Source organism: Phaseolus vulgaris, chromosome 10 (assembly GCF_051622355.1).
Source record: "Phaseolus vulgaris cultivar YP4 chromosome 10, ASM5162235v1, whole genome shotgun sequence".
NCBI lineage: Eukaryota > Viridiplantae > Streptophyta > Magnoliopsida > Fabales > Fabaceae > Phaseolus > Phaseolus vulgaris.
Window position 1 is genome coordinate 11495478 of NC_143507.1, and position 25375 is coordinate 11520852.

At 35.2% G+C, this 25375-nt stretch overlaps 4 protein-coding genes and 1 pseudogene across 6 annotated transcripts; 2 read left to right on the forward strand and 3 right to left on the reverse strand.

The window, feature by feature from the left end:
* Positions 1–416: 416 nt before the first annotated feature.
* On the reverse strand, positions 417–8333 carry LOC137818697 (phospholipid-transporting ATPase 1). The gene is made up of 10 exons (XM_068622262.1): positions 8151–8333; positions 7940–8038; positions 6352–7828; positions 5461–5812; positions 4499–5288; positions 4219–4342; positions 3795–4014; positions 2898–3356; positions 2498–2811; positions 417–768 (listed from the first exon to the last, which is right to left on the reverse strand). Exons 3-9 carry the CDS (start codon positions 7745–7747, stop codon positions 2613–2615), a joined length of 3540 nt encoding a protein of 1179 aa, XP_068478363.1. The 5' UTR covers positions 7748–7828; positions 7940–8038; positions 8151–8333; the 3' UTR covers positions 417–768; positions 2498–2612.
* Positions 8334–9047: 714 nt separating this feature from the next.
* Positions 9048–20972, forward strand: LOC137818300 (serine/threonine-protein kinase STN8, chloroplastic). 2 transcript variants are annotated; one of them, XR_016516295.1, is made up of 5 exons: positions 9048–9760; positions 10353–10526; positions 10715–11119; positions 19248–19577; positions 20328–20972. XR_016516295.1 is itself a non-coding variant. In XM_068621631.2 (5 exons), exons 1-4 carry the CDS (start codon positions 9161–9163, stop codon positions 19562–19564), a joined length of 1530 nt encoding a protein of 509 aa, XP_068477732.1. In that variant the 5' UTR covers positions 9048–9160; the 3' UTR covers positions 19565–19577; positions 20328–20881. The 2 variants fall into 2 exon arrangements, 1 of the variants encoding a protein (XP_068477732.1); XM_068621631.2 differs by having other exon boundaries at positions 19214–19577; positions 20328–20881.
* LOC150024231 (uncharacterized) lies at positions 14776–18356 on the reverse strand. The gene has a single exon (XM_090296446.1). The coding sequence runs from the start codon at positions 17620–17622 to the stop codon at positions 15253–15255; it is 2370 nt and encodes a 789-aa protein (XP_090152572.1). The 5' UTR covers positions 17623–18356; the 3' UTR covers positions 14776–15252.
* LOC137819917 (small nucleolar RNA R71) lies at positions 16958–17063 on the forward strand (annotated as a pseudogene).
* On the reverse strand, positions 20767–24442 carry LOC137818301 (mannan endo-1,4-beta-mannosidase 6). Of its 2 annotated transcripts, none has more exons than XM_068621633.2 (7): positions 24001–24442; positions 23199–23252; positions 22815–23091; positions 22393–22587; positions 22122–22244; positions 21766–21977; positions 20767–21512 (listed from the first exon to the last, which is right to left on the reverse strand). In XM_068621633.2, the coding sequence occupies exons 1-7, from the start codon at positions 24021–24023 to the stop codon at positions 21080–21082; spliced, it is 1317 nt and encodes a 438-aa protein (XP_068477734.1). In that variant the 5' UTR covers positions 24024–24442; the 3' UTR covers positions 20767–21079. The 2 variants fall into 2 exon arrangements, with proteins under 2 accessions (XP_068477734.1, XP_068477733.1); XM_068621632.2 differs by having other exon boundaries at positions 23199–23359; positions 24001–24136.
* Positions 24443–25375: the final 933 nt, after the last annotated feature.

Consider the following 25375-nt stretch of genomic DNA (forward strand, 5'->3'; position numbering starts at 1 on the left):
ATGATGTTTTTTAATCAAAGCTTTCAATTTTGAATTATAATTTATCTTGGATTTATATACTGACAGATTTGAATTTTGAAAAACAACCAGAAACTCACAATTAGGAATGCAATAAAAAAGATCAGAAAAAAGTATGAGTTCATTGTTTGGAACCATATCTGTACATGTTTGTTCTAGAACTATGAATAAACATTTATTTGAATGTTTAAGTTAGTTTTGTTAGAAGTGTTGCATCGGAATGTAAACAGAATAAATGAATTTGCTTGGTGTTTTCAGTGTACTCAATTCCAGAACGAAAGAAAAAAACATTTTTTTAGCCCCATTTGTAGCTCAGGTGCCTCTTGCAGCCTTTAGTTGAAGCATTTTGCAGGGTTGGCTGTTGGTTTGACTATAAACTGGACAAAAGGGCTGTGTGATTGCAGAAAATTGCATTATTTTATTTTATCCTTTTGTTGAGACAGAATCTTTTTCTTTCCCGTTTAAAAAATGGGGATAATAAGGATAATACAAGCTTCATTTTTACATAACTATTGTACATCTGATTACTCTGTATGGTAACCATCCTCTAAACAAGATTGGCTGATCATGATCATGATGCCAGTGCCCCATTTTTCAAATTTCACCCACAACCAATTGCCGAGTACCTCTTTAACCCTCTTTCATCCTCCTTCTCCAAGCTTGAATTCATGTGATTCCCCACGACATACTTGATTACTGTGTAGGATGGGCACCTGTTTTGAATTGTTGCAATTTGCTGATGCTACTCACCTGAAGAATTGACATAAAAAAAGATTAGGGGCAAGTACAAACGGATCTAAACACTTGACAAGAGAAAGCTTATTTTAGTTCTGTAAAAGAAGGGTGAGCACAACATTTATGCATCTTCAACCATGTATATATGCACGCACATATATATATATATATTCCTGGTACGATAACCATAAAAATCACTTGAAAATAAGAATTTAGAAAATACCAATTGGTGACATTCAATGGTGAACTTTTAACTCGTTTCTCAGTTACAAAACAAACTGTATACATGTTTCCTCAACTGTTTGCTAAACCCATGACCATCTCAGGAGTTGGCAAATGTAAACAAAAACAATCACAGAAAGCATCCAATAAAAACCATTCTTAACCAATTGGATTCCAAACTTCATTGCCACAGGACACACTTTAGCAGTAAATAATGCAGACAGTGGATGAGCATTGCACAGTCACATACATAAGTTTACTTTTTCTAGTGGGTAGGAACTCCATGCCCTGGGAGATTCCTATATAAAACCGGCCAACAGAACCCAATGCAAGCTGGATTTTTGGTTACCAAATTAATAAATTCTCGTATTCCAGGGAGGAATCCTTGTTGCTGCCAAATGACATCCATTCTCCCTTCAGAAATTAAATAATTGAAAATTTTAAATTTAAAGATTCATGTTGAGGAGAGAGAACCACCCATCAAATCCATCATTGTTTTTGCAGGGAAAACTATTTCCAAGGCAATTATAAAATACTCATCTGACTGTTGCCCAAATCAAAGACTCACATTGTGCCATTTGACAGAGTTAGGTTGAGTTGAATTAAGTTGCAAACGCAACAAGAGCTTTTAAACCTTTATAGAAAGAAAAATAAATGTACTACATATTGAATATTGAATATCAAAGAGTAAAAGAGAGATAATGCAACTTAATTTTAAGAATTGCAACTGAAAGTGTAACTGAATTATTACGTCTTAAGCATCTTACAAAGAGCGGCATATATAGCTGACCAACAAACAGAGAGGTTCAGAAGACTATCTGATCCCAATGATTATTGAAGGCCCAAGTCCCAATAAAGAAAAGACAGACAGTAAAGTACAAAGTTTGGATAAAGAATATATAAATCTAATACTACAAATACATATTGTTGAGAGAGCTCTCATTTTACTCCCAAAATCCCCAAAATAAAAACTCCCTTATCCAGCTTTAATATTTGTTCAAAATATTATAATCAAATCGTAAATTCAAGATTTAACGATGATTTTGGACCTCAATTTCCATAAATTTGAGTTTTGGTAACACCTACAAATATTATTATCGGTAATTATTCGTCCTTATATTTTCACTCATTTGAGTATTAGTCCCTCAGGGACCAGTACCTAAATAACTATAAGAATCAGTCCTCCACAGAACACAAGGTCCAATGTCTCTTTTAGTAGACACAATCAAGGTCATGGGACTTCTAAGTTCAATAAAATCTATGTGTAACACAGCATTACTATTACGTCATTAAGTATGAAGGGTTATAATAAACCATTGAGAGATCTCTGTCTCCTTTAACTACTCATCAAGATATCTTTTGGACTATAAGTAATACACATCCAAACCTATTAAATTCACTCTCAGCTTTAGAAAACCACTACGTTCAATGAAACAAGTTTTAAATAAAAAAAAAACATTAGATAACTATAAAAGAACACCATTCAAAATATGTTTTAGATACAGAGAAAGCATACACTTGCCTGGTCACTTATAAAGCCAAGCCAACTGCCACAAGAATGCAATGTGATGGACAAATACAGTGGAAACCATTCCAATGAGATTCTGTAGTTACTACAAGATTGATAGTAACTCAAGTTATTTAGAAAATAGACACTTTGATTGCAAATCATCATGCTGTTTGCTCATTGTCTCAGCTTCTCTAGCTATCTGGATATCGGAAGGACAAAAGACTTGATAAAAAGCTTTGCAAGAAAAGCGAGGTAGCAACGCCACGACTATTATAAGCAAAATTGTCATCCAATATGTAGGGGAACTTGCCAAATGATAAATAGTCCTGAAATTATTAGAGGAACATTAGCTATATATGTGCCACAGTACTAATCTAGAATATAGTATGCTAATAGGAAGACTGTGACTAACCCGTAATTGGGAAAGGCAGGTATAGAATCCAATATCACCAGGCAGCCATATGTAATGATTATTGATCCCCATACAGCAACATGACTAACCAGTGCCCACTGGTTAATGTCCATAGCCAGGTGTACGTTTACAAGGATAACAACTGAAATTGTCCATAAACTGCCCATGCTCCATATATCAATTGTGCTGTCCTTATAGGTGAATAGGGGAATGTAGAAGAGAACAAGACTCTGCCATAGTGTGTCAATCATTGTAATCCAAAATAATTGTAAATTGTAAGCCTCATGCCTGTGACCTGTACCATATAATTTTGGATACTGCAAGAGTGTACTATGACTCAAGTCTTTGTCCAACACACCAATAATGATAGTAGGGATAGATGTGTATATCACAGAATAAAATACACTGCTCCACTCTGTCAATGCAGAAGTTGTAGAAAAAGCAGTGCATAATATATACCTACGGACAACGATGATACCGTGATAGAATCAATAAATTTTTTATAAAATATCATTATGTAAATTAAATGACTTCTATCACTAAGCCCAGGAATTGGCAATACATCCTCCAATATATTACAAATTTGAACATGGATCGCATAGCATACAGCCAGAATCAGACTATTCTTAGTGGCCTACTTCATTGACAAATGTTAACATACAAACATAACATGGATAAATTCCTTTTCCCAGTTGAACCTAGATGTAGGAATTTAGGAAAAATAATGAAAATATCAATTTTTAAGTTCAAGTCCATGCATAAAACATTTAAGAGAAGATAACAGAAAAAAAAATATATGCTGAGCACAAGAATGAATCTACAAGATAAAAGAAAGACTAATTATATTAAACAAACTGGTGGAAGTCAGCCAGCGGTATGAAAAAAAGCCATACATACCAGAATAGCATCAACACAAAGACAGCATTGCGGTAAAAGTTGTACAGAACTAGATAACCAACACGCTGATAATTCCAGTGCCCGTGAACCAGAAGCAATTTTTTCAAGAACTGGAATTGTGCCATAGCAAAATCTGATGCCATAACAGCTTGGCGCCCTTCCTGCCCACATATTCCAACACCAACATCTGCCATTTGGATCATTGACACATCATTTGCCCCTGTCCAAAGTAAGAAAAAAAAAACAGAAGAGGTCATAAGTTAGATACTGAAAATCTTCATTTAAAAAAAGTGCATCTGTTCATATAAATAACAAGTTACATGCAAAAGAATCTTGATGACCTCAACTACTAATCATCACTCAGGCACCCCAAGAAAGTACAAATGTAAAGTATACGAATTTCGTATCATTGTGAAGAACTTACCATCACCAATAGCTAATGTCAGATCATCTGTGCGGCTTTTTATCAGATCAACAATTCCTGCTTTCTGCAAGGGTGCAACACGGCAGCATAGCACAACCCTACAGGAAGTTGCAAGGTTGAAAAGCTGTAGAAAGGAAAAGGGAAAACAGTAAATATTTGCCATGAAATTATTGATACCAATCTAAACAGTTGTGCATGCACTTAAATAAATTAAGCTTATGTTTTCCAATATACGTAAATATTCCCAATGAAAACTTTAAGTGAGCAAGGTTAATCTTGCCTCTGACTGCAGATCCTTCTCCAAAATATAAACTAAACTGGTTCCATCAATTATGAGTGCCAATTGAGAAGTAGTTCCTTCTTCCTTTCCTGCATTTGACTTGGGCAAGCCCAATGATTTTGTGTCATTGTGAATATCAGGGCAACCATGTCTAGAATCAGTTTTGCGCTTCAGATTCTGATGTTCTCTACTCGAAGATTGTAACCCATACTTAGCTATAGCATCAGTCAATAGCTTTCTGCACTCAACCTCTGAAGTGCCATTTATAATTATCTGCTGCATATCTCCATTCAGAAGTTTACAAGAAAGACCAATTGAAATTGCAGTCTCTTGCTTATCACCAGTAAGAACCCAGACCTTGATTCCAGCTTCCCGAATGCACTCAATGGCTTCTGGCACACCCTCTTGTAGCTTGTCCTCAATTCCAGTTGCTCCAAGTAGCTTTAGCTTGCATTCTATTAGAGCCGCTGTTTGACGTAGTTTTGCAGCTCGATCAGTCAATGAAGTGCTTGCATCTTCATACATGTTTTGCCACTCCTCAAATTCAGCATCTGAAAGATCCCTGGAGCCTACTACAAGAGTTCGTAAACCTTGCATAGAATATTCATTTAAATGACTCTGAGTTTTATGCTGTATGCGATTGTTTCCTTCAGAGTCAGGTGCTAAAATGCTAAACATAGAAGTGTCAGCGCCTTTAACCAACACCTTAACAGCATTATCAGGAAACCGGATAATAACAGACATCCTCTTTCGCACACTATCAAACTCGTGCAGGCCCAATACATCCAACCTATAATAATGCACACAAAAATGATTAACTGAATGTAAACCACACAAAGCATAAAAGGATGCACTTGTATATGCAATGTAAATATAATTCAATTTCATAAAATATAAAAGCCGAAAAACATTTTGGAAAGTAAAGCACATAGTCTCCCACCAAAATGGAGGTCACTATTTACCTGAGTTTCTCACCATTGACATCAATAACAACGTTTCCAGATGTTCGCTCAAATAGAGTATATCCATATGCAGATGCAGCTGAAACTAGAGCTTGTTCATCAGGAGACTCTCCCTGGTAATCAATACCTTCTATGTCTTGATTTGATTCATCTTTTTCACAACTGGAAACTTTACTACTACTGAGAATGGGGATCACAGTATTACAAGCAGCCAATGTGAGGAAAAACTCATGAGCAGCAATTCTTTCATCTAAATTTGAGTCTTTCTGCAACAATGCCATTAGTTCAGAATCAACAGCAATTTCAGATTTGAGGTTCCATTTTCGTTTACCATTATTGGCTGCTGCCGCTTCTGCAAAACATTACCAAAATTGGTTTGTGATGCATATACTGTCAAATTTCCATCGCATCATAAGCTTATAGATGATTCTAATGAGAAATCAAGTAGTCATTCAGCTCAAACATACAATACAACATAATCAAATGGTGGATGATAGAAAAATTTTATTGAGGGTATGGATATTTCATCAGACAACTCTAAGATGAGGCGGAAATTTTGAAAACTGAAAATAAGTCATACATAATTATAGAGCTTTAGATATGAATGAATGAAACATATTCCACAAGTCAATCCCAGGATTTATTGAGGTAAACAAATAGAAAATGAAAGCCCAAGAGAACATCGAGCTACTGGGAAATGAATAGCGCATTACTCAAACTTCCATGAAAAATCAAAAAAATTCTCATGATCTCAGTGCAACACATATAAAGCTTTTCGGAAAATTTCAAACTATATCAGCAGGACAGAGATAAAAGCATCGCTACCACATCTTTAAGCAAACTGGAATTACATAATGACCCCAAGTGAAGCCCAACTAAAGAAAAAAATACCTGTACTTTTATCATCTGTAAGCAAGGAGCCCCTGTAGTTCTTTCCATGTATACTGGCTCTCTGAAACTCCATTTTGTTTTCTGTTAGAGTTCCTGTCTTGTCAGAAAACACGTAGCGTATTTGACCCAAATCTTCATTTATATTTAATGATCTACACTGGAACCTTGATCCAGATTTAGTATCATACATATCCTTGTCCTCTATCATGAAGTACGACTGACCCAATCGAACTAACTCCATTGTGATATATAGAGATATTGGTATCATTATCTGAAACACAATAATAGAGCTCAAAAAGGAGAAGAATGTTTCCATTGTTATCCCATAGTACCTGTATTTCCTTCCCTCATTTGGCCCATTGTCGAAGAATTTTTTTCTGTAGTAAGGCAAGGTATCAAGCTGATCCTCGTGGCGTATCAGCCAGAGATTCATCCCAAGGGCAACAACTGCGCACATGATAAAAAGAAAAACTGACAACCACAAAGTTTCTCTGTTCATGTAACTTTCCAGTTTGCTTCTCTTGGAAGGGGAAGCTGCGCTGTTCATCATTGCTTTTGTTTGCTGTCCTGCATAGACCACAACACCAATTATCCAATTCGTGTTCTTCAGCATGCAACCACGCAGTACAATGTTTGACTGGTTAAGGGGAATCTTATGGCCATTGAACTCCATGTTGGCAGTGAACTCATAGATATTCCGATTAGGTGGCTCACATCTAATAACTCCATCGACAGCACAAGCATCTGGCAAAACCAATGAAGCTGTTTCTTGCTTGGCAAACCGTGTCTTCAAATTCGATTCACCATCCAAATTCATTGTCTGAATATAGGCAACCCCACTCGGATCGCTTGTTCCCAACAAGACCACGTCAGCAGGAATCATCCCATCTGCAAAGATTTTAACCACATCACCGGCCTGTACATTTTTCCATCTCTTGGAACGGAACTGAGCCGATTGAAGAACCAGACACTCACGATTGTTTTCATGGCAATCCGACCTGTGCCTGCGCCAATCCTCGTAGGCATCCTTGATAGCAGTGACGCAAAGCACAAACAATAAGGGGAAAAGGGAGACGGTTCGGCCGAAAACAGCTAGCGGAGGAAGCTGATTCAGGGCAGCAATGGCAAGGAAATAGAGATAAGCAACCCGGTGAAACTGAATGAACAGATTCTTGGGCAAGAAGGTGAGAAGAGTGTATCTGCTGGTTCGGATGGCATTCCCAGAAAACTCATACTTTTCATTAGTCTTGACGGGATCATTAACATAGATGAGGTTGGCATTGTCATCATGTATGATGATGTTATCATCAAATTGGACGCTGCTTTTGGGACGAACCCTGTGGCGGCGAGAATGGGAAGTTTCAGAAGGGGGAACATGTGGGGCATTATGTTCCATAGCACTCCACGATCCCCCCTAACGTGGTGCACTCAAATTCAAAACTTGTTCAGTACATTGGCAAGCCTATCCTGAACAAGGCTATGCAATTCCAACCAGATTCAAAACATTACATCAACAACGAACAATCATCTTCTCTTCCACGCAATCAGAAAATCAAACAAATAACAGAAATCGAAACAAATGACGCACCTAGTGGGCCTTCGAGCCCAAATTGGCGGCAAAATCACCTCATTCCGATTGCACTGCAAATTGCATCCATGTTGAAGATTGTTCCTCCCCCTCCCCCTCCTGCTGCAACAACAACAACAACAAACCATTAAATTGGATGAACGATGACAACAACAATTAAACAATAAGCAAATGAACGAAGAAATGTGGAAACCGAAACAGAAAACCTGACCTTGAAGAAAACACAGTGTGCAATCGAGGAGAAGAGGAAAGGGATTGGTTGGAGGTGAAGATGAAGAAGTTGATGTAATGAAAATGCAAATGCAAATGCAAATGAAATGGTAATGCAGGGAGAATGGGATGGGATTTGCGTTCCCCCGCGGAATGGAACGGAACGGCTAAAGAAAACCGTTAGATGGAACAGAATACTTACAGAACGATCGTATAAAAATATAATAACAAATTAACAATAAAAGTGTAATAATAATAATAATAATATACTAATAAATAACACTTTGTTTGTTATAGTAATAATAATATTCGTAAAAATATAGTAATAAAAATTCGTAAAAACTCACTTTGTTATTACTATATTCGTAAAAATATAGTAATAATAACACAGTAATGTAATAATTAAATTGATAATAATAAATAAATTGTAAGATTAAAGTTGGCAATTGAGAAGGAAGCGGGGCAACCACCAATTCCGTTTCAGACTGCCGCAACATTCAAACAAAAATCACTTATTTTTTTATTCAAGAAAATATATTTTTAATTCTTCATTATTATTAATTTTAGATACATTTTTACGAACAATATATATAGCAAGAATACAACATCTATTACTTGTTCTTTGTCACTATATTTTGTATAGTTGGCAAATGTACTTTTTGTTAGAATTTAAGATAATAAAATTTAAGCGAAATGTACATTTTACTTTAAAAAATTATAAATTTCAGGGCGCATTTAAATAATGTATGTATATTTTTTTTACTTAACATGAATTTATTGTAAAATTGAGCATATTTTATAATGAAATGAGGTTATAAAATATTTCAATAAAATTGTGCATAAAAAAATGATTTTCCATAAATGTAAATAAAGTGTTGCACGTGTTTAATATTTTTCTGTGGCTTCAAGTTTGATGGATGAGGTCTTAAATTTGGACCAAGAGAAGCAGTGGATAAAGTGAAGAAGAAGAAGAAGAAGTGGTACCTCTGATCTGAGAAGCATCATCACCCAATGGCTTCTCTGCTCCCTCCAACTCCAACTGCTACTTCCACGCTCAAACACAGCCAAATGGCTTCTCCCTTGAAGCTCACCACACCAAACAATGCTTCTTTCTTGCCAAACTCAAACCACCGTGTGAAGAGCAACTCTGCAAAGTGCCATGCACTGTTTGGTGAGGTGGCCAAAGGGTTGGTGGAGAACAGTGTTGGCATGGACCAGTTTCAAAGTATCCAATCAGGAATAGTGCAGTTTGAAAGAGTGACTGAAAGCTTATCTGACATGCAGAGGTGGGGGGTTCTCGTGTTTGGTGGGTTGACGTGGATTTACCTGACTGCGAGACCAGGTGTGCTTGTTGGTGCCATTGATGCGTACCTTTTGGCCCCTCTTCAACTGGGGTTCGACAGTTTGGTTGGAAGGAGGAACTTGAAGAGGAGTGACTTTGTGGTTGGAGAAAAGCTTGGTGAAGGGTCTTTTGGTGTTGTCTATTCGGGTGTTTTGGTTCCCAAGAATGGGAATGGGAATGGTGGGAGTCTTGATGTTGTGCAGAAGAGGGGGAGAGGCAAGGCAACGCCGGTGGAAGCCAAGTCTAAGGATAAAGTCATTCTTAAAAAGGTATTGTTGTTGGAACTTTTTTAAGGAAGTAAAGAACAGTGATCTTATGTTGGTGTTTGTTTGTTGTATGCACGAACTTAGATAGAGTTTTACCTTCGGTAAATTATACTGATTCATAACACATCCGATAGGAGAGCAATGCTTAAAGAACTTGTCTAAATTTTATCCTTTTTTATTATTTGCTCTGTTTGAATTCAATTGAACTGTTTTCTCAACATGTTATCTAGGTTAGTGTGTGGGAAGGGGGTGGGGTAGGAACTAGATAGCCTATTCAAGATGCTGAATATAGCAGTATTTCCTGCATTGAATTGATATGGAGATATTGGAAAAACCTTACTTTTAGTTGTGGTTTTGTTCTTTGATTTGATGGCTGGATGATATTTGAATGTTGCAGTCCACCAACCCTTGATCATTATTCATTCTGTCTTTGTTCTCTATTATAAATTCTTGTTTTCTGATCAAGAGAGGGAAGATGTATAATTCAAATGTTTAAACCAGAAAATTGGATACTTGATTTTCTGAATATCCATCATCCGGTTTTAGATTATTAGTCTATAGAAAGTATTTTGCAGCTGACTAATGGGATGTGCAGGTTAAGGTGGGAATTCAAGGCGCTGAGGAGTTTGGTGATTATGAGGAGTGGTTCAATTACAGGCTATCTAGGGCAGCTCCCGAAACATGTGCTGACTTCCTGGGAAGTTTTGTAGCTGATCAAACAAATTCACAGTTTACAAAAGGTGGAAAATGGCTTGTTTGGAAGTTTGAGGTGCTCTAGCTTGTATTTCTATTCCATAAACAATAGCCTTAGATGAACTAATCATAACTATTTAACTGTCAGGAGTTTTACAAAAAAGTTATTTGTATGATGTTCTTGAAAATATAAATTAAATTGCCATCTTAGTCTAATTTATTCCTCCATTTACTTCATTAATTGGAGAGTTCCATGTGTCATAGGGAGATCGTACTCTTGGTGATTACATGAAGGATCGCAACTTCCCTTCAAACTTAGAATCTGTGATGTTTGGACGTGTCCTGCAAGGTGTGGACTCTTCAAAAAGAAATGCATTGATCATCAAACAAATAATGCGGCAGATCATTACATCTCTGAGGAAAATTCATGATACTGGCATTGTTCACAGGGATGTAAAGCCAGCCAACTTAGTGGTTACTAAACGAGGGCAGATTAAACTCATTGATTTTGGTGCAGCAACAGACTTGCGGATTGGAAAGAATTATGTTCCCAACCGTACCCTTTTGGATCCTGACTACTGCCCCCCAGAATTATATGTACTTCCAGAAGAAACACTAAGTCCACCACCAGAACCAATTGCTGCTTTCCTTTCTCCAATCCTTTGGCAGGTATACTACTACTACCCTATTCGTGAAGTCAAATTATGGTTCTTCTGTAGGGATTACTGATTTTATCGAGTTGGTTAAAGCAGCATATTGGCTAAGATCAGTTCACAAAAATATAATTCTTCTGTAAATTAAAATTTGAGAACTCCTAATTAAGAATCTTCTAATTTTGGAGTATTAAGTAGTGGACTTTAAGTTTAACTCAACTTTAAGGACAGTTTTTGTCGAGCTCTTTTGGCTCTCAAACAGTTTTTGGATAGTGTTGATTTTTCTCGGCAAGTGTACCGAATCAACTGTAATATAGTACTCTTTAAAGTACGAATGTCGAACCCACAGGGAACAATTCTAATTAAGATGTTATGTTTTAAAACTCATTAAGTATAGAAAATAATTTTGAGACTTTGTTCATAACCAAATTAAAGATTTCACAAGAACTCAAAGATTTAGGGTTTGATTCTGGATGTAACAAAACCAACTTATCAAATATAGAGAAAGATACTTGGGATTGAATTGCGTTTATCTCAATCATCTGTATTTTGAAATAATACAATATATAATACTCAAAACTACTTATTCTTGATGCTTAATTTAAAGTCATTCATCTTGATCCCTCACAGATGAAATTCATAAGATAATTTCTTAAACATTGATTCCTCACATATTTAACAAATCATCCAGCTTTAGGAACAGAATTATCATGCAATCAATAACCTGGAATCTATTCCTAGCATTACAAGTTATCAAGCATTTTCGTCTATTTCAGATCCTTAAAGGTACTTTCCAATTAAATTTAAGGATCAAAATCAAGACTCTATTGATCAGACAGAATCAAGCAATAAGCATAAAACGAAAATACCAAGAACAAGTAGAAAAGAGAATTTTATATATATATCACCAAGAATACATTTGATCAAGATAAATTACATTCAATCCCAAGATAGAAAGAACTTAGCCACTCATGACAGCTCCTCCAATCTTCATTCTTGATCTGGATTGCATAAGAAGGGCTGATCAGAGCAAGTTCTTCTCCTAAGAACAGAGGTTTCTTCCCTTTCTCTCACTAGTCTCTCTCTAAAAAACCTAATCTGTTTTCCACCGCTGGTTTTGAGATATGTTTCAGAATTTATATAATCAACTTTAGCTCAAGCTAGCGATTCTAGCCTGAGCTAGATCAGTACTGCACCTTTAATCAACTCTGGATAGTTTTAGCTTGAGCTAAATCCTCTAGCTTGAGCTAAATCTTCTTGTGATCCAATTAAGTTTTTACTTTATTTCTCTTTCAATGCCAGCTTGAATACATTCTTTCAATGCTTCATATTCATCTGCAATTTTCACAAAAATTGAGATTAAATTTCTTCATTTGTTTCTTGGTTCAAAAAATATATAATCAGATTCAATAATTCTTAGATTAGGGTAATTTTCTTACATTAAGCAACAATTAAGTTCCAAAGTGTTCAATTTTCTCAATCATAAAAACTACACATTGGCACTTATCAAATTCCCCCCAACCTAGAATCTTGCTTGTCCACAAGCAAAGTAATTGAATCCCAAAAAAAAAAATATGAGTTCATTCTTCCCCAAAATCCTTAGAAATCAAATCTATAGTTTAATATCAGAACAACTTCATGGAAAGAGCACAAGATAATTCAACAAAAAATTATGGTGTTTCCTATCAATTCAAACCAAGACAGGATAAGAATATATTCAATTTCCAAGGTAAACAATTGTTACTCTTCACTGAGAATCAAACTTAGGAATTTCTCTCTTCATTCCTCACTGGTGAGTGTTTTCCCTCTTTTTTTCACTGAATTCCAAGTTAATTTAAGGTGGCCCTTCATTTCCAGTTGATTACAAACACTTTCACAAACATAGATCTTGAGGTCTTTTCAGGTTGTAATGAGGCTGAGTTACAAAGAAAATTTGGTTTTTCCAGGATAACAAAATGCACACTTAACAAAAGATTAGCATATTTGCAATTCACTTTCTAATTGTGTTATCCATTATCCCTTCCATAAGATTCATTCAGATTGCTTCTTTTTCTATTTTTGTAATCCCCTTTGCTTTTCTTTTTCTTTTTTTTTCTTTTTTTTTTTAGAAAAGAGAATGAGAATTTGGATAATTTTGTCATTCCTTTTTTCTCTCTTTTTTTTTTCATTCTTAAAATCCCAGCAGCCACACCAAACCCAATTCTTTTAATTATAGAAATTTGAATTGCACCTATGCTCTCCTTTTGTTAGCATACCACAAGGTAGGACAATATATGTATATCAGAAGCTAGGGTGCAATAAAACAAATTTGGCTCAAAAAGGGTTATTTTTCTGCACATTTCATCATATATTGCAAAGGTTAGCTGTTTGGTTCTGAGTTTTCTCACCTCCACTCTATTAAACATGCCTCAATCCTCTCCATATTTGATTTTGTGATGCAAATTGACTAGAAAATTAGGCAACCTCAATTAAGTCTTCACTAGTGAAAGTCTCTCAAACTGTTTAAAAGTTTCACACTCTCACTTGGTTGGCTAATTTCAATTCCTCATTTGTTCTCAGACATTGCTTTCAACTATTTACCTTGTTCCAACTTTTACACATTACTATCCTTTCTCAATTTGAGTGATGGTTCCAACCACACATTCTTTTTTAAATTAAGACCATGATTAATCCATTTGGTTGTTCTAATTTAGAATTATGGTTTGATTTCTTTTTCCAAAAAAAATATACCATCATCTATATACAAGATTTCACAAAATATGCAAACATCAACCACTATACTAACTTAAGCTTGCCATCAACAAAAGCTAAATTAAGAAATATTAAACTAAACTGTTAAAGTCAACTTACTAAATTAAACTGAAAGTAAAGTTAAACAAAAAGATAAAACCAGTTTTTTGTTCATTGTGCATGATAAGTATCAATCTCCTCTTGTGATTTTGTTCCGCTCTGTGCCAACATCATCATTCTGAACTTGAATGTTCATCATTTGTTGCTGCTCCAGTTGGTTCAGCTGCCATTTCTGGTGTATCTTCAACTCTAGTCCCAACTCCATATGTTCCTGCCTCCCCTGAAAAATTGTGCCTGTCCCCAGGCCAAGATAGATAATCATGAAATTCAGTGGGTGTCAACGACAGATTATTTAATACCAGATGTGGATTTGGTGTGACTCATTTTTCTGCACATGTAAGAATAAGCATTTCTCAAACCAAAGTGTTTTATTTGATTGACATTTTAACAAACACTTGTTATGCATAATATAGAATGGCATTGAATGAGTAATTTTTGGTATTTAATCCATGGAAGACAGTGCTTAACATTGATTATCCTATTCCACAATCCTATTCAACATCAAGACATTGAAATTTCAAAAAGATTGAATCTTTCAATTTAAAAACGAAACTGTGAACTGGAAGCAGAAACATGCATGACTGGGTTTGGTTGAATGGAAATGGCAATGAAAATGATTATGGAGAAGAGTAATTACTTACCTTGATAATGACAATGTAGATGAAATGTTTGTTTGAGAATGATTATGTAGATGGAAGCTTTGGGATTTTTTTAGAACAGAGGGTGCTTCTGAAACTGAGTTAGGGTGCAGGATTTTCAAAATGTGATTTTTATAAAATGCTGCAGTTTTTTTTTTTTTTTTTTTTTTTTTTTTTTAGAAATCTCACTAGCTTAGGCTAGAGCTTCTTAGCTCAGGCTAAAATTTGGCAGAGAGCAACAAATTTGTTCTAGCTTAAGCTAGCTCATTTTAGCTCAGGCTAAAATTTGGCAGAGAGCAACAGATTTGTTTTAGCTCAAGCTAGCCCAGTTTAGCTCAAGCGAAAGTTGCAGAACAATTTTTTTTCTTCTTTTTCTGCATATTTAGCTTAGGCTAGAAGTTCTAGCTTAAGCTAAAATTACCCTGCAATGAAATTTTCTTGAAAATTTTCATTTTGTCTTTGCCAAAAGTCTCAAACCTTTCTAAGCTTTTTTCCATCCATTCATTTCACCAAACATTTCAAAACCTACATGACCATTTCACATATCAAATTGGTTTTAAAGACATCAAATATTAAAACATACTACTAAATCAAAACAAAAATTAAAGACACATTTCAAAATAAAACACTGGGTTGCCTCCCAGCAAGCGCTCGTTTAACGTCATATAACTTGACGCCTGATTAACATCATTGAAGGTTCAACAACAATCACATCCACTCTGAAACACTCTTTCTGATCATTTGAATATTTCATTGCTTCAAAAACATTAAAGCTTACTTCTTCATCTTGAGCACAAACCTTCAATCTTCCTTTGTCTACATCAATTATAACTTTGGCAGTTTTCATGAATGGTCTTCCCAGTATTAAAGGTACATCAACATCTTCTTCAATATCCATTACAACAAAATCTACTGGGAATAGAAATTTATCTACCTTTACCAATAGATCTTCAACTATTCCATGTGGATATTTGATTGATCTATCAGCCAACTGCAAAGTCATTCTTGTTGGTTTCACTTCTACATCTCCAATTTTCTTCAGCATTGATAAAGGCATCAAATTAATGCTAGCTCCAAGATCCAATAATGCCTTTCCAACAGTGAGATTTCCTATGGTAACCGGCAAAGTGAAACTCCCAGGATCTCTGGATTTCTGTGGTAATGATTTTTGAATTATAGCACTGCATCCAGCTTCCAATTCAACTATCTCCTGATCATTGATTTTTCTTTTCTTTGTCAATAATTCCTTCATGAATTTAGCATATGTAGGCATTTGCTTTAAAGCTTCAGTAAATGGAATGTTAATTTGCAATCTTTTGAGAATATCCATAAATCTTGCAAATTGTCTTTCCTTGCATTTCTTTGTAGGAGCATGTGGATAAGGTACATCTTTTATAGGAACACTCCTCTCTTGTTTTTCACTTTTTTGATTTTTTTCTATTTTCTCTCCAATATGTACAACATCTTCCTTATTCCTTCTTTCTCCTCCCTCACACTCACTCTGTTCTTTTTCACTCTCTTTATCTTTTAAAACCTCCTCCCCAACAACTAAGTTTTTCCCAATTCCTTTTCCTATAACTATCCCACTTCTGGTAGTGATAGAATTGCAATGCTCCTTGGGATTGGTTTGTGTATTGGCTGAAAATTGACTTCCTTGATTATCAGCTATCTGTTTAGCCAGCTGCCCCACCTGTGTCTCTAAATTTCTTATTGATGCTTCAGTATTTTTCTGATTAGATAGAGAGGCTTGCATGAATTTCTCAAAAGTATCCTCCAATTTGGATGTTCTCTCATGAACGGAAGGATAATGTGGTTGCTGCTGATAAGGGACTTGTCTGTTAGATGATCCAGCCTCTTGCTTCCACCCAAATCCTTGATTTGGATTATTCCTCCATCCTTGAGCCATGTTATTTGGATAATTATATGCAAAGCCACCTTGCCTTCCTTGATTATTCATATACTGAACCTCTTCCTCTGATGGATTTTGGTAAGAGCATTGGCCATTAAGATGATTTCCCCCACAAAAATCACACTTCAAAGCTTGATTCTGAATTGAAGGAGAATTTACTGCATGTAATTGTTGAGGCAGTTTTGACATTTGCTTGGTTAATGCCTCAATTTGCTGAGTCAAAATCTTGTTTTGTGCTAAAATTGCATCTGAAGTACTAAGATCCAACACCCCTTTCTTTTGCACTGAATATCTATCATGTTGAGCTTGGTAATCTGTTGAGGCTAAGGCATCAATGATTCTTGTAGCTTGTTCTGCATCAACACTCATCATTGTACCTCCTGCTGCAGCATCCAAGATCATTTTAGTATCAGGCCTCAAACCATTGTGGAATATGTTCAACTGAGCAATATCCTCAAAGCCATGATTAGGACATCTTCTTAACATCACTTTAAAGCGTTCCCAAACTTCACAAAAAGGTTCTTCTGGCCCTTGCCTGAATGTGGAGATATCAGACTTAGCCTTGATGTATCGAGAGAGTGGGAAGAATCTGTGTAGGAATTTCTCTTCTACATCATTCCAGCTACTTAGACTCTGGTTTGGATGCGACTTTAACCACTCTTCTGCTTTTCCTGCAAGTGAGAAAGGAAATAGACGCAGATAAACAGATTCAATATCATTTTCCTTGAAGCCCATGGTCCCAACCAACTCATAGAATGTGGATAGATGAGTATAAGGGTCTTCATGATCCATTCCAGTGAATTGATGAGTGCTGATTAAGCTAAGAAAAGCTGGCTTCATTTCTAATGATTTGGTGGCAGGAGGTATGACTATGCTGGAGAAATGCCTTGGTCCTTGTTGCATAGCATAGTCTCCCAATGTCCTTCTAGGTGGATTTTGTCTATTTTCAGCCATTTGGAACTCTGTTTGATTGTGTGAGTTAAGAGTGTTGGAAGATTCTCCTTTTGCTTGTCCTTGCTTCTTCTTTTCTTCTCTCTTCTTGCTCTGATTTCTTCTAGCTGTCTTCTCAATTTCTGGATCAAATTCCAATTGATCTTCAAGAACCTGTCCTCTTAATAGCATGTATCTAAGACAACTCAAGCAAGGATTAACACAGGATAAAAAAAATAAGATATAAACAAGTGTATATTCACAAAGAAAACAGAATATTCACAATACTCAATGAGTTATACTTCAGATATTCTTAAAAGAAATTGTTCCCCGGCAACGGCGCCAAAAACTTGTTGATTTTTCTCGGCAAGTGTACCGAATCAACTGTAATATAGTACTCTTTAAAGTACGAATGTCGAACCCACAGGGAACAATTCTAATTAAGATGTTATGTTTTAAAACTCATTAAGTATAGAAAATAATTTTGAGACTTTGTTCATAACCAAATTAAAGATTTCACAAGAACTCAAAGATTTAGGGTTTGATTCTGGATGTAACAAAACCAACTTATCAAATATAGAGAAAGATACTTGGGATTGAATTGCGTTTATCTCAATCATCTGTATTTTGAAATAATACAATATATAATACTCAAAACTACTTATTCTTGATGCTTAATTTAAAGTCATTCATCTTGATCCCTCACAGATGAAATTCATAAGATAATTTCTTAAACATTGATTCCTCACATATTTAACAAATCATCCAGCTTTAGGAACAGAATTATCATGCAATCAATAACCTGAAATCTATTCCTAGCATTACAAGTTATCAAGCATTTTCGTCTATTTCAGATCCTTAAAGGTACTTTCCAGTTAAATTTAAGGATCAAAATCAAGACTCTATTGATCAGACAGAATCAAGCAATAAGCATAAAACGAAAATACCAAGAACAAGTAGAAAAGAGAATTTTATATATATATCACCAAGAATACATTTGATCAAGATAAATTACATTCAATCCCAAGATAGAAAGAACTTAGCCACTCATGACAGCTCCTCCAATCTTCATTCTTGATCTGGATTGCATAAGAAGGGCTGATCAGAGCAAGTTCTTCTCCTAAGAACAGAGGTTTCTTCCCTTTCTCTCACTAGTCTCTCTCTAAAAAACCTAATCTGTTTTCCACCGCTGGTTTTGAGATATGTTTCAGAATTTATATAATCAACTTTAGCTCAAGCTAGCGATTCTAGCCTGAGCTAGATCAGTACTGCACATTTAATCAACTCTGGACAGTTTTAGCTTGAGCTAAATCCTCTAGCTTGAGCTAAATCTTCTTGTGATCCAATTAAGTTTTTACTTTTTTTCTCTTTCAATGCCAGCTTGAATACATTCTTTCAATGCTTCATATTCATCTGCAATTTTCACAAAAATTGAGATTAAATTTCTTCATTTGTTTCTTGGTTCAAAAAATATATAATCAGATTCAATAATTCTTAGATTAGGGTAATTTTCTTACATTAAGCAACAATTAAGTTCCAAAGTGTTCAATTTTCTCAATCATAAAAACTATACATTGGCACTTATCAGATAGACCAATTCAAGTACCAATATGTTTGTCCTTAAGTTGGTTTTATAAGATTGAGTTAGGCTTAAAGTTCACTTCTTAATAAGGAACATTAACTAAAAGATTCGTTAATGTCTTAGTCACGTACTGGTTTATTCCACTTGTATTTTGTTTTGCTGAGGAAGTGCTAAAGTGGAGTTATGTGATTATTGTTGCAGTTAAACAGCCCTGATTTGTTTGATATGTATTCAGCTGGGATTGTACTTCTTCAAATGGCAATACCATCTTTAAGGTCTTCAGCTGCTTTGAAGAATTTCAACTTGGAACTAAAAAACTGTGGATTTGATTTGAAAAAATGGAGGGACTATACTCGCAGCAGGCCTGACTTCCAAATTCTAGATAGTGAATCTGGTAGAGGGTGGGACTTAGCTACAAAGCTTGTATCTGAGAGAGGTTCCCTAAGAAGAGGACGTTTATCTGCTGCCGCAGCTCTGAGACATCCCTATTTTCTTCTGGGTGGTGATCAGGCAGCTGCAGTACTTTCAAAACTAAGCTTGAGCAGAAAGTGAGCTGCTTAGCAATGTGGGTATACTGTTTCATTTTTAATTCATTCATTTTTTTAATCACTGGTTATCTTTCAAATTTGTCTAGTCAAGTTTGATAGATAAGATTTCTATTTCCTCATGCTGCCCTTATGCTGTCTTCCGAAATTGTATCTAGAGTTATCTACTGTTTCCTTGGCAAGAAACCAAGCAAGATAATTTAGAATGAATGAAAATCACTTTTGTGAGCTACCTGTATCTGGGCATTCTCTTTTGCCTCACAAGGTGATGTAAAAATTGCTAGTTAACCCGAAAGGTAGTTTCTCAGTGTACAAACAACAGGTTTGTTTAGTTTTTGGGTTACTGGTAATATGACAGGAGGGATCACTCATTTGTTTTTGGTGTAAGAACTTAACAAAGGATATGGATACAAGGCTTCTAGAAGGAAACTAATATTAATTTTGTCTTTTCTAATTCTTAGTTGTTTCTCTTTCTACATATGTCTAGTCTTTGTTTTGTCTTTTCTTATTCTAGTCTTTATTGACTCTTTATTTTACATTCTATCTCTTTAGCTATCTAGAATGAGTGTATTGCTTGTATATATATTGAGACTTTTTGTTTTGATTTAATTAAGGAAAATAAAATAGAAGAAATATTTTTTCCCATATCCTTTGCCTTCTTTTTCTCTTTTGTTTATCCCAGTTCTTTTTTTATAATAGAAATAGGAATCATATCACTTTTGATTGAAGTCCTCTAAGGGAATGTTATTTTAAGAAATTTCTTTCATCAGGAGGAGGAGGAGGAGGAGCACATTTGAATTCAGAGGTGTTCCACAGCCAGCGTGCCTAACATGTGAATTCAACACCATCAATTATAAGACTTTGTTCCATTTTTTGTGTTCGGATTTTCCTCCCTAAGTTTAAGGGGAAATTTTCTACTCAATTTCAGGCATTTGATAAGCCTGGGGACATCAAAGCATACAGAGGGAAAAATTATTGCTGCAATATACATTTATATCTTTCATTGTAACCTATTTGACAACAATTTCAAACGGGAGCACATAGTGGTTGTAAGAGGTTTCTTTCTACAAAAGGTGAATGCTTGAAGATTGGTGGACCTTGTCTGTAAGACCATAACTTTGAGTTCAATGCTTGAAACGGGACATACAGCCAAGTAGAGCTGCAGTCTATTGACACATACCAGACGAAGTTACATACTTACATCCAGGATGATATTATGTATTTAGTTCCATATAGTTCTTTCATCTTAATAGTATTCTTGTACGAAATTGTGCTTCTTGTAAGAGTTGTCACTGATATAATAACATAGTTCTCCACACCAAAATTACTAGCTTATTTTACAAATTGCCACACAACTATCAGAACATACAAAAGTATAACTATTGGCATCAATACAAACAGAATTGTATGCTGCATACCCATGTTTATCTCTTCTCTTCACTTTTTTCTGGAGTATCGTTTTCATACTGAAGCTATTATCTTGGATGCATCACGAGAAGTTTGCAACTTTCCACATATGGTATTAGAGTTCGTCATGATAGAGTACTTTTTCCAACACATTTCGCTTCTTACAACCCCAACGGCATTTCTTAGAGCACAAGGAATTGAAGAGGGCTAGCCTTGTGGATTGAAGGGATATAATGCTTGATGTGGAAGGTGATTTTGAGAGAACAATTGCATACCCATCATCCATGTAATCCGTTCCATCGGGAAAGAGCTGCCACACAAGGCTTCCAGCACCACTACCTCCTTTCTTGGTAGAGTTTAGGATTGTCTTGTACACAGTGTTTACAAGGTTGTCTCTGTATGATGAATTGAAGCCAGGAGCTTTTGCAGACACACCAAACTCACCAAAAACAACAGGCATTCCAAGATACTTTTCTGCATCCTCTATGTGAGCTTCCATCCAAGACTTTATAAATGGGAGGTGGGAATCAGCAATTGATTGTGAAATCCTTTGGCAAGGTAATTAATTCATAGTCAGAAACTCTCATACTCATGCTGGATTTCAGATAATTTTTGGATGAATGGTAAAAGCAAAGAAGAAACACTTATGTCATAGTACAATAATGTAGTTTATAATCTGTATGCACTTGAATAGGATTATGATATTAAGATGAATGCTAAGAGTTTGCAGCAGTTCAGTTTTATGATACTGTACATACTATAGTAAAAGTCATCATTGAATGAATAAACTTAGTAACTTACCAAGAGTCTGGATATATGTGAACAGAAGCGAAGTCAACACCTAGAACCTGGTGGTTCCTGATAAAATCAGTTCCGACCTGTTGAGCAAATGCATTTGGGTTTAACTGATATCTCTGAGGTGTTGACGGGCCATAAAATCCTTCCAGTCCAATCTCCACTAGATGTTTTGTATCAATGCTTTTCACATAGAATGCCATTTCTTTTATCCAATCCTACAATGTCAGTTGAGCACAAGATGTGATATCATGGAAGGAACTTATTAATTGAATGCAATGATTATATGATATTACAAACTGTAAGAATAGCTCCACTGGACCTTCTTTTTAATGGAAAGCAAAAGTTCTGAAGGGGCAAACCTGTAACACATCACCTGAGGAGTCTGAGGTGCACCGAGGCTCATTCATCAGTTCCCAAGCAAAAATGGTTGGATCTTCCTTGTAAGTGATATTTGTGAATGTATTAACTCTATTGAGCACCGTCTACACAGTGAAAAATAGTACTCAACCCAATTAGTTATTAGGTAGTTGAGCATTGCAGCAAATAACAAAACAGGCTTCAATTCCAGTGTCCAATTCCCAAGCAACAAAAGGTGGTTTTTGATCTGTTAGATTGTAAGGAACTACTTGCCTTAACATGAGCCTGGTAATAGCTTCTGAGAGTTGGATGTGAAAAAAAGTCATCATCAGAGGTCAAGTTAAGGCCAGCTGCATTGCCCCATTTCACATACTGTGCTTTGCCCCCATAAGCCTCCCAGTTGTTAACCAGTGATAATATGAGCCTAATTTTATATTTCTTTGCTTCACTTACCACAAAATCCAAGGCCTACGGTTCCAACAATAAAATGGAATTGCATGAGGATTGCTATTTAACTGCACAGATATAACTAGAAATTTGACACTATCATAATTTAAAACATTAACAACTACTAGCCATAATACAATGGTGAAGAAAATATTGATTATACAAGAGAAGTCAAAATCATAATACTGTTTTTAGTTGAACATAAAAAAGTACTGAAAATAACAAGCAGATAATTCAGAAACACTGACCTTGAACACGTCTTCATCATATACTGATGGAGATTTCTGAAGAGCGCGCCATTGGCCATCATTGAAGGCCCAAGTCCTACAAACTGACATGCCCACAGACGATGCATGTTTGAACACCTCAGTGACCTTTCCTCTGGTAGACTCATCTGCAGCAAATACCATCAACCAGTACGTGTTGAATCCATTAACATAGAAAGGTTGGTCATTCACCACAAATTGGTTTCCTTTAGTTTGCACCATCTGCCATTCATTTTCTTCCATGTCTTCCATTTCATTTCTTAACCCCAAAAAAGGGAGGAAAAAAATATAATTAAGTACCAAAAGTTAAAAAGGACAAAAGTAAGAATTTTTGAACAATTAACAAGAGGGTTTTCTAATACATACCCATAACTTAAGAAAGAATCTGCTATATCAACGCTTTCCCCATCTTCATATTCACTGACATCAAATGCAGTTGAGCTTAAACTTTTACTAAGAGTCAGAAAAAGGACCAAGGAAATGGTACATAATCCAAATCTCTTGTGTGTTTCCATAGTGTTTGTTACCTAGCCACGATATCATATGGTGTTTTGGACAACATTATATAAGTGATCATCTTAAATTTTCTTACATAGAAGTGGATCAAAGAGAGAAGAGTAGTGTGTAAGTTGAGACCATGTCACTGCTCTAGCTTTAAAGCCAAGAAAAGCTTTTACTCTATTATATTCTCTTCCATTGCTTAGCAATGTGTAGCAAAGTCAGGTAGGAGTAAAGTAGCAAAAAAATGTGTGTCCTAACTCCCAAGGTACGCTCATGTCAAGTGGGCTCCACAAACCAGAACTAAGGATACATGAATCTTAAAATCAATTGATATTATGTAAAGTTTGTTAAATAAAAATATAAATAACCCCATATATGATTGAAGATCATTATACTTGAATAAATAACTCTTAGACTTGAATAATTATTGGTGTTTGACACTTTATTCTTTTGATAAACTACAATTAAGACTAGAAGTGATGACAAATGCAGCCACTTCTCAACACAAACATATCAAAGTATAACACCACCAAGTTTGTTCTTATTACTTCTTCACCTTTTTAAAATAAGGTCTTCATAGTCAATTCTGTCAGATGGCATATATGGTGAAGGAGTTGACGAGAAGAATTTATCCAGAAGAAAAATTAAAGAAAAAAACCAGATATACCTGTTTCTGTGTGTTGAGTCCATGTAGCTGCTAAAAAGGAGTTTGATCCCTTGATGGGGAGAAAAAGAAAAGATAGATGGAGATCAGAAGCATTTGGCAAAAGAAGAAGAGGGTATCGGTTGGAACTGACACTTCTTCCATTGTTTGTGATATTTGTACTTTACCAGCAACATTTGATGTTTTGTGGGGATGCCGATTAGATATATTAATGTCTGCCTCCAAAGTCAAACCTCATCTTTTTTTGGCTACTGTTGGTACTTGAGCTTGCTAATTGTCCTTGTTCCCAACTTATGAACAAGCATTTGTGTTTGGCTGTGCACCACATGTTCTTACACTTTTTTCCTTACAGCATTTTGATTACAAGACTTAGAATCTGTCCCAGATTCAGAAAATCCATGAAGCCACACATTTTGGTTTGCATGGATATCAAATTTCTATATTTGCATTCATAAATAAAGGACAAGTTTATATGGTTCAAGGTTTAGGATTATTATTATCATCCTTTGCCACATTCTAAGAAGTGTCCCTGAAAAATGTTTTGGGTGTTGTCCAACTAGGGTAACGGGAAAAAAATGAGAGAAAAAAACAGACAAGTAGCCACATAGTTTATTTAAAAAAATTACGATAAAATTAAAAAGAAAATGTATAAAACCTAAATTAGATCTAAAGTTGGTCAAGTGTAGCGAAGGTGTTAGTAACCTAATATCGATAATAAAATGGTACTTTTTTCATTAAATATGTAAAACTTTATTTTCCCCACAAGAAAAACACAAATGCACATGAAAATAAAGAAATTTTTTATTTGAGTCCATCAATTAACCTTGTTCTAATGTATTTTTATTTACAATGAAAAAATTAGGAGTTATGCTTAAGTGGAGATAATGTAAACTATATACTAATATTGTTGAGGGTTTGCTTGTATTTTATTTAGAGAAAACACATTTTTTTAAATTTTGCAGAAAAATGTATTAAGTAGAAGATGATGTGTATAATTATATAAATACTCAAACAATTAATTTTATTAAATATCATATTACGCATACAGTCATAACGATATTTAGAATTTATTAGGGCATAGTACCCAAAAAAATAAATTTCAATTTTAAATTTAAAAAAGAACATTGCTGAATGTATATGTAAAAACAGGTGGCAAATAGTAGAAATATTGGGCCTAACAAAGGGCCCATATTAAAAACTGATGGTGAAAATATAAAAAAACGAATGGCAAATAACCAAAGGCAATTTCTCCATGCACCATATCTATTAAGACATGCACTCAATGTAAAATTTAAAATTTAACATTGCCCTTGACTTCATATTTGCTTACGGATATAGAAAGCCAGAAGTGGTTATTATATACTCCAGATTTATATAT

Bases quoted from the DNA above. Each gene is read 5' to 3' on its own strand.
- LOC137818697 (XM_068622262.1), bottom strand. From the start codon at position 7,747: ATGGAACATAATGCCCCACATGTTCCCCCTTCTGAAACTTCCCATTCT. The intron at 3,357-3,794 runs GTATGTATGGCT...CGTTGTCCGTAG, and splicing joins TTTGTGTTGATGCTATTCTG to GTATATATTATGCACTGCTT. The intron at 2,812-2,897 runs GTTAGTCACAGT...TAATAATTTCAG, and splicing joins CCTGCCTTTCCCAATTACGG to GACTATTTATCATTTGGCAA.
- LOC137818300 (XM_068621631.2), top strand. From the start codon at position 9,161: ATGGCTTCTCTGCTCCCTCCAACTCCAACTGCTACTTCCACGCTCAAA. The intron at 9,761-10,352 runs GTATTGTTGTTG...TGGGATGTGCAG, and splicing joins ATAAAGTCATTCTTAAAAAG to GTTAAGGTGGGAATTCAAGG. The intron at 10,527-10,714 runs GTGCTCTAGCTT...CATGTGTCATAG, and splicing joins GGCTTGTTTGGAAGTTTGAG to GGAGATCGTACTCTTGGTGA.
- LOC150024231 (XM_090296446.1), bottom strand. From the start codon at position 17,622: ATGCTATTAAGAGGACAGGTTCTTGAAGATCAATTGGAATTTGATCCA.
- LOC137818301 (XM_068621632.2), bottom strand. From the start codon at position 23,347: ATGGAAACACACAAGAGATTTGGATTATGTACCATTTCCTTGGTCCTT. The intron at 23,092-23,198 runs GTATGTATTAGA...TTTGGGGTTAAG, and splicing joins GATTCTTTCTTAAGTTATGG to AAATGAAATGGAAGACATGG. The intron at 22,588-22,814 runs GTCAGTGTTTCT...TTGGAACCGTAG, and splicing joins ATGATGAAGACGTGTTCAAG to GCCTTGGATTTTGTGGTAAG.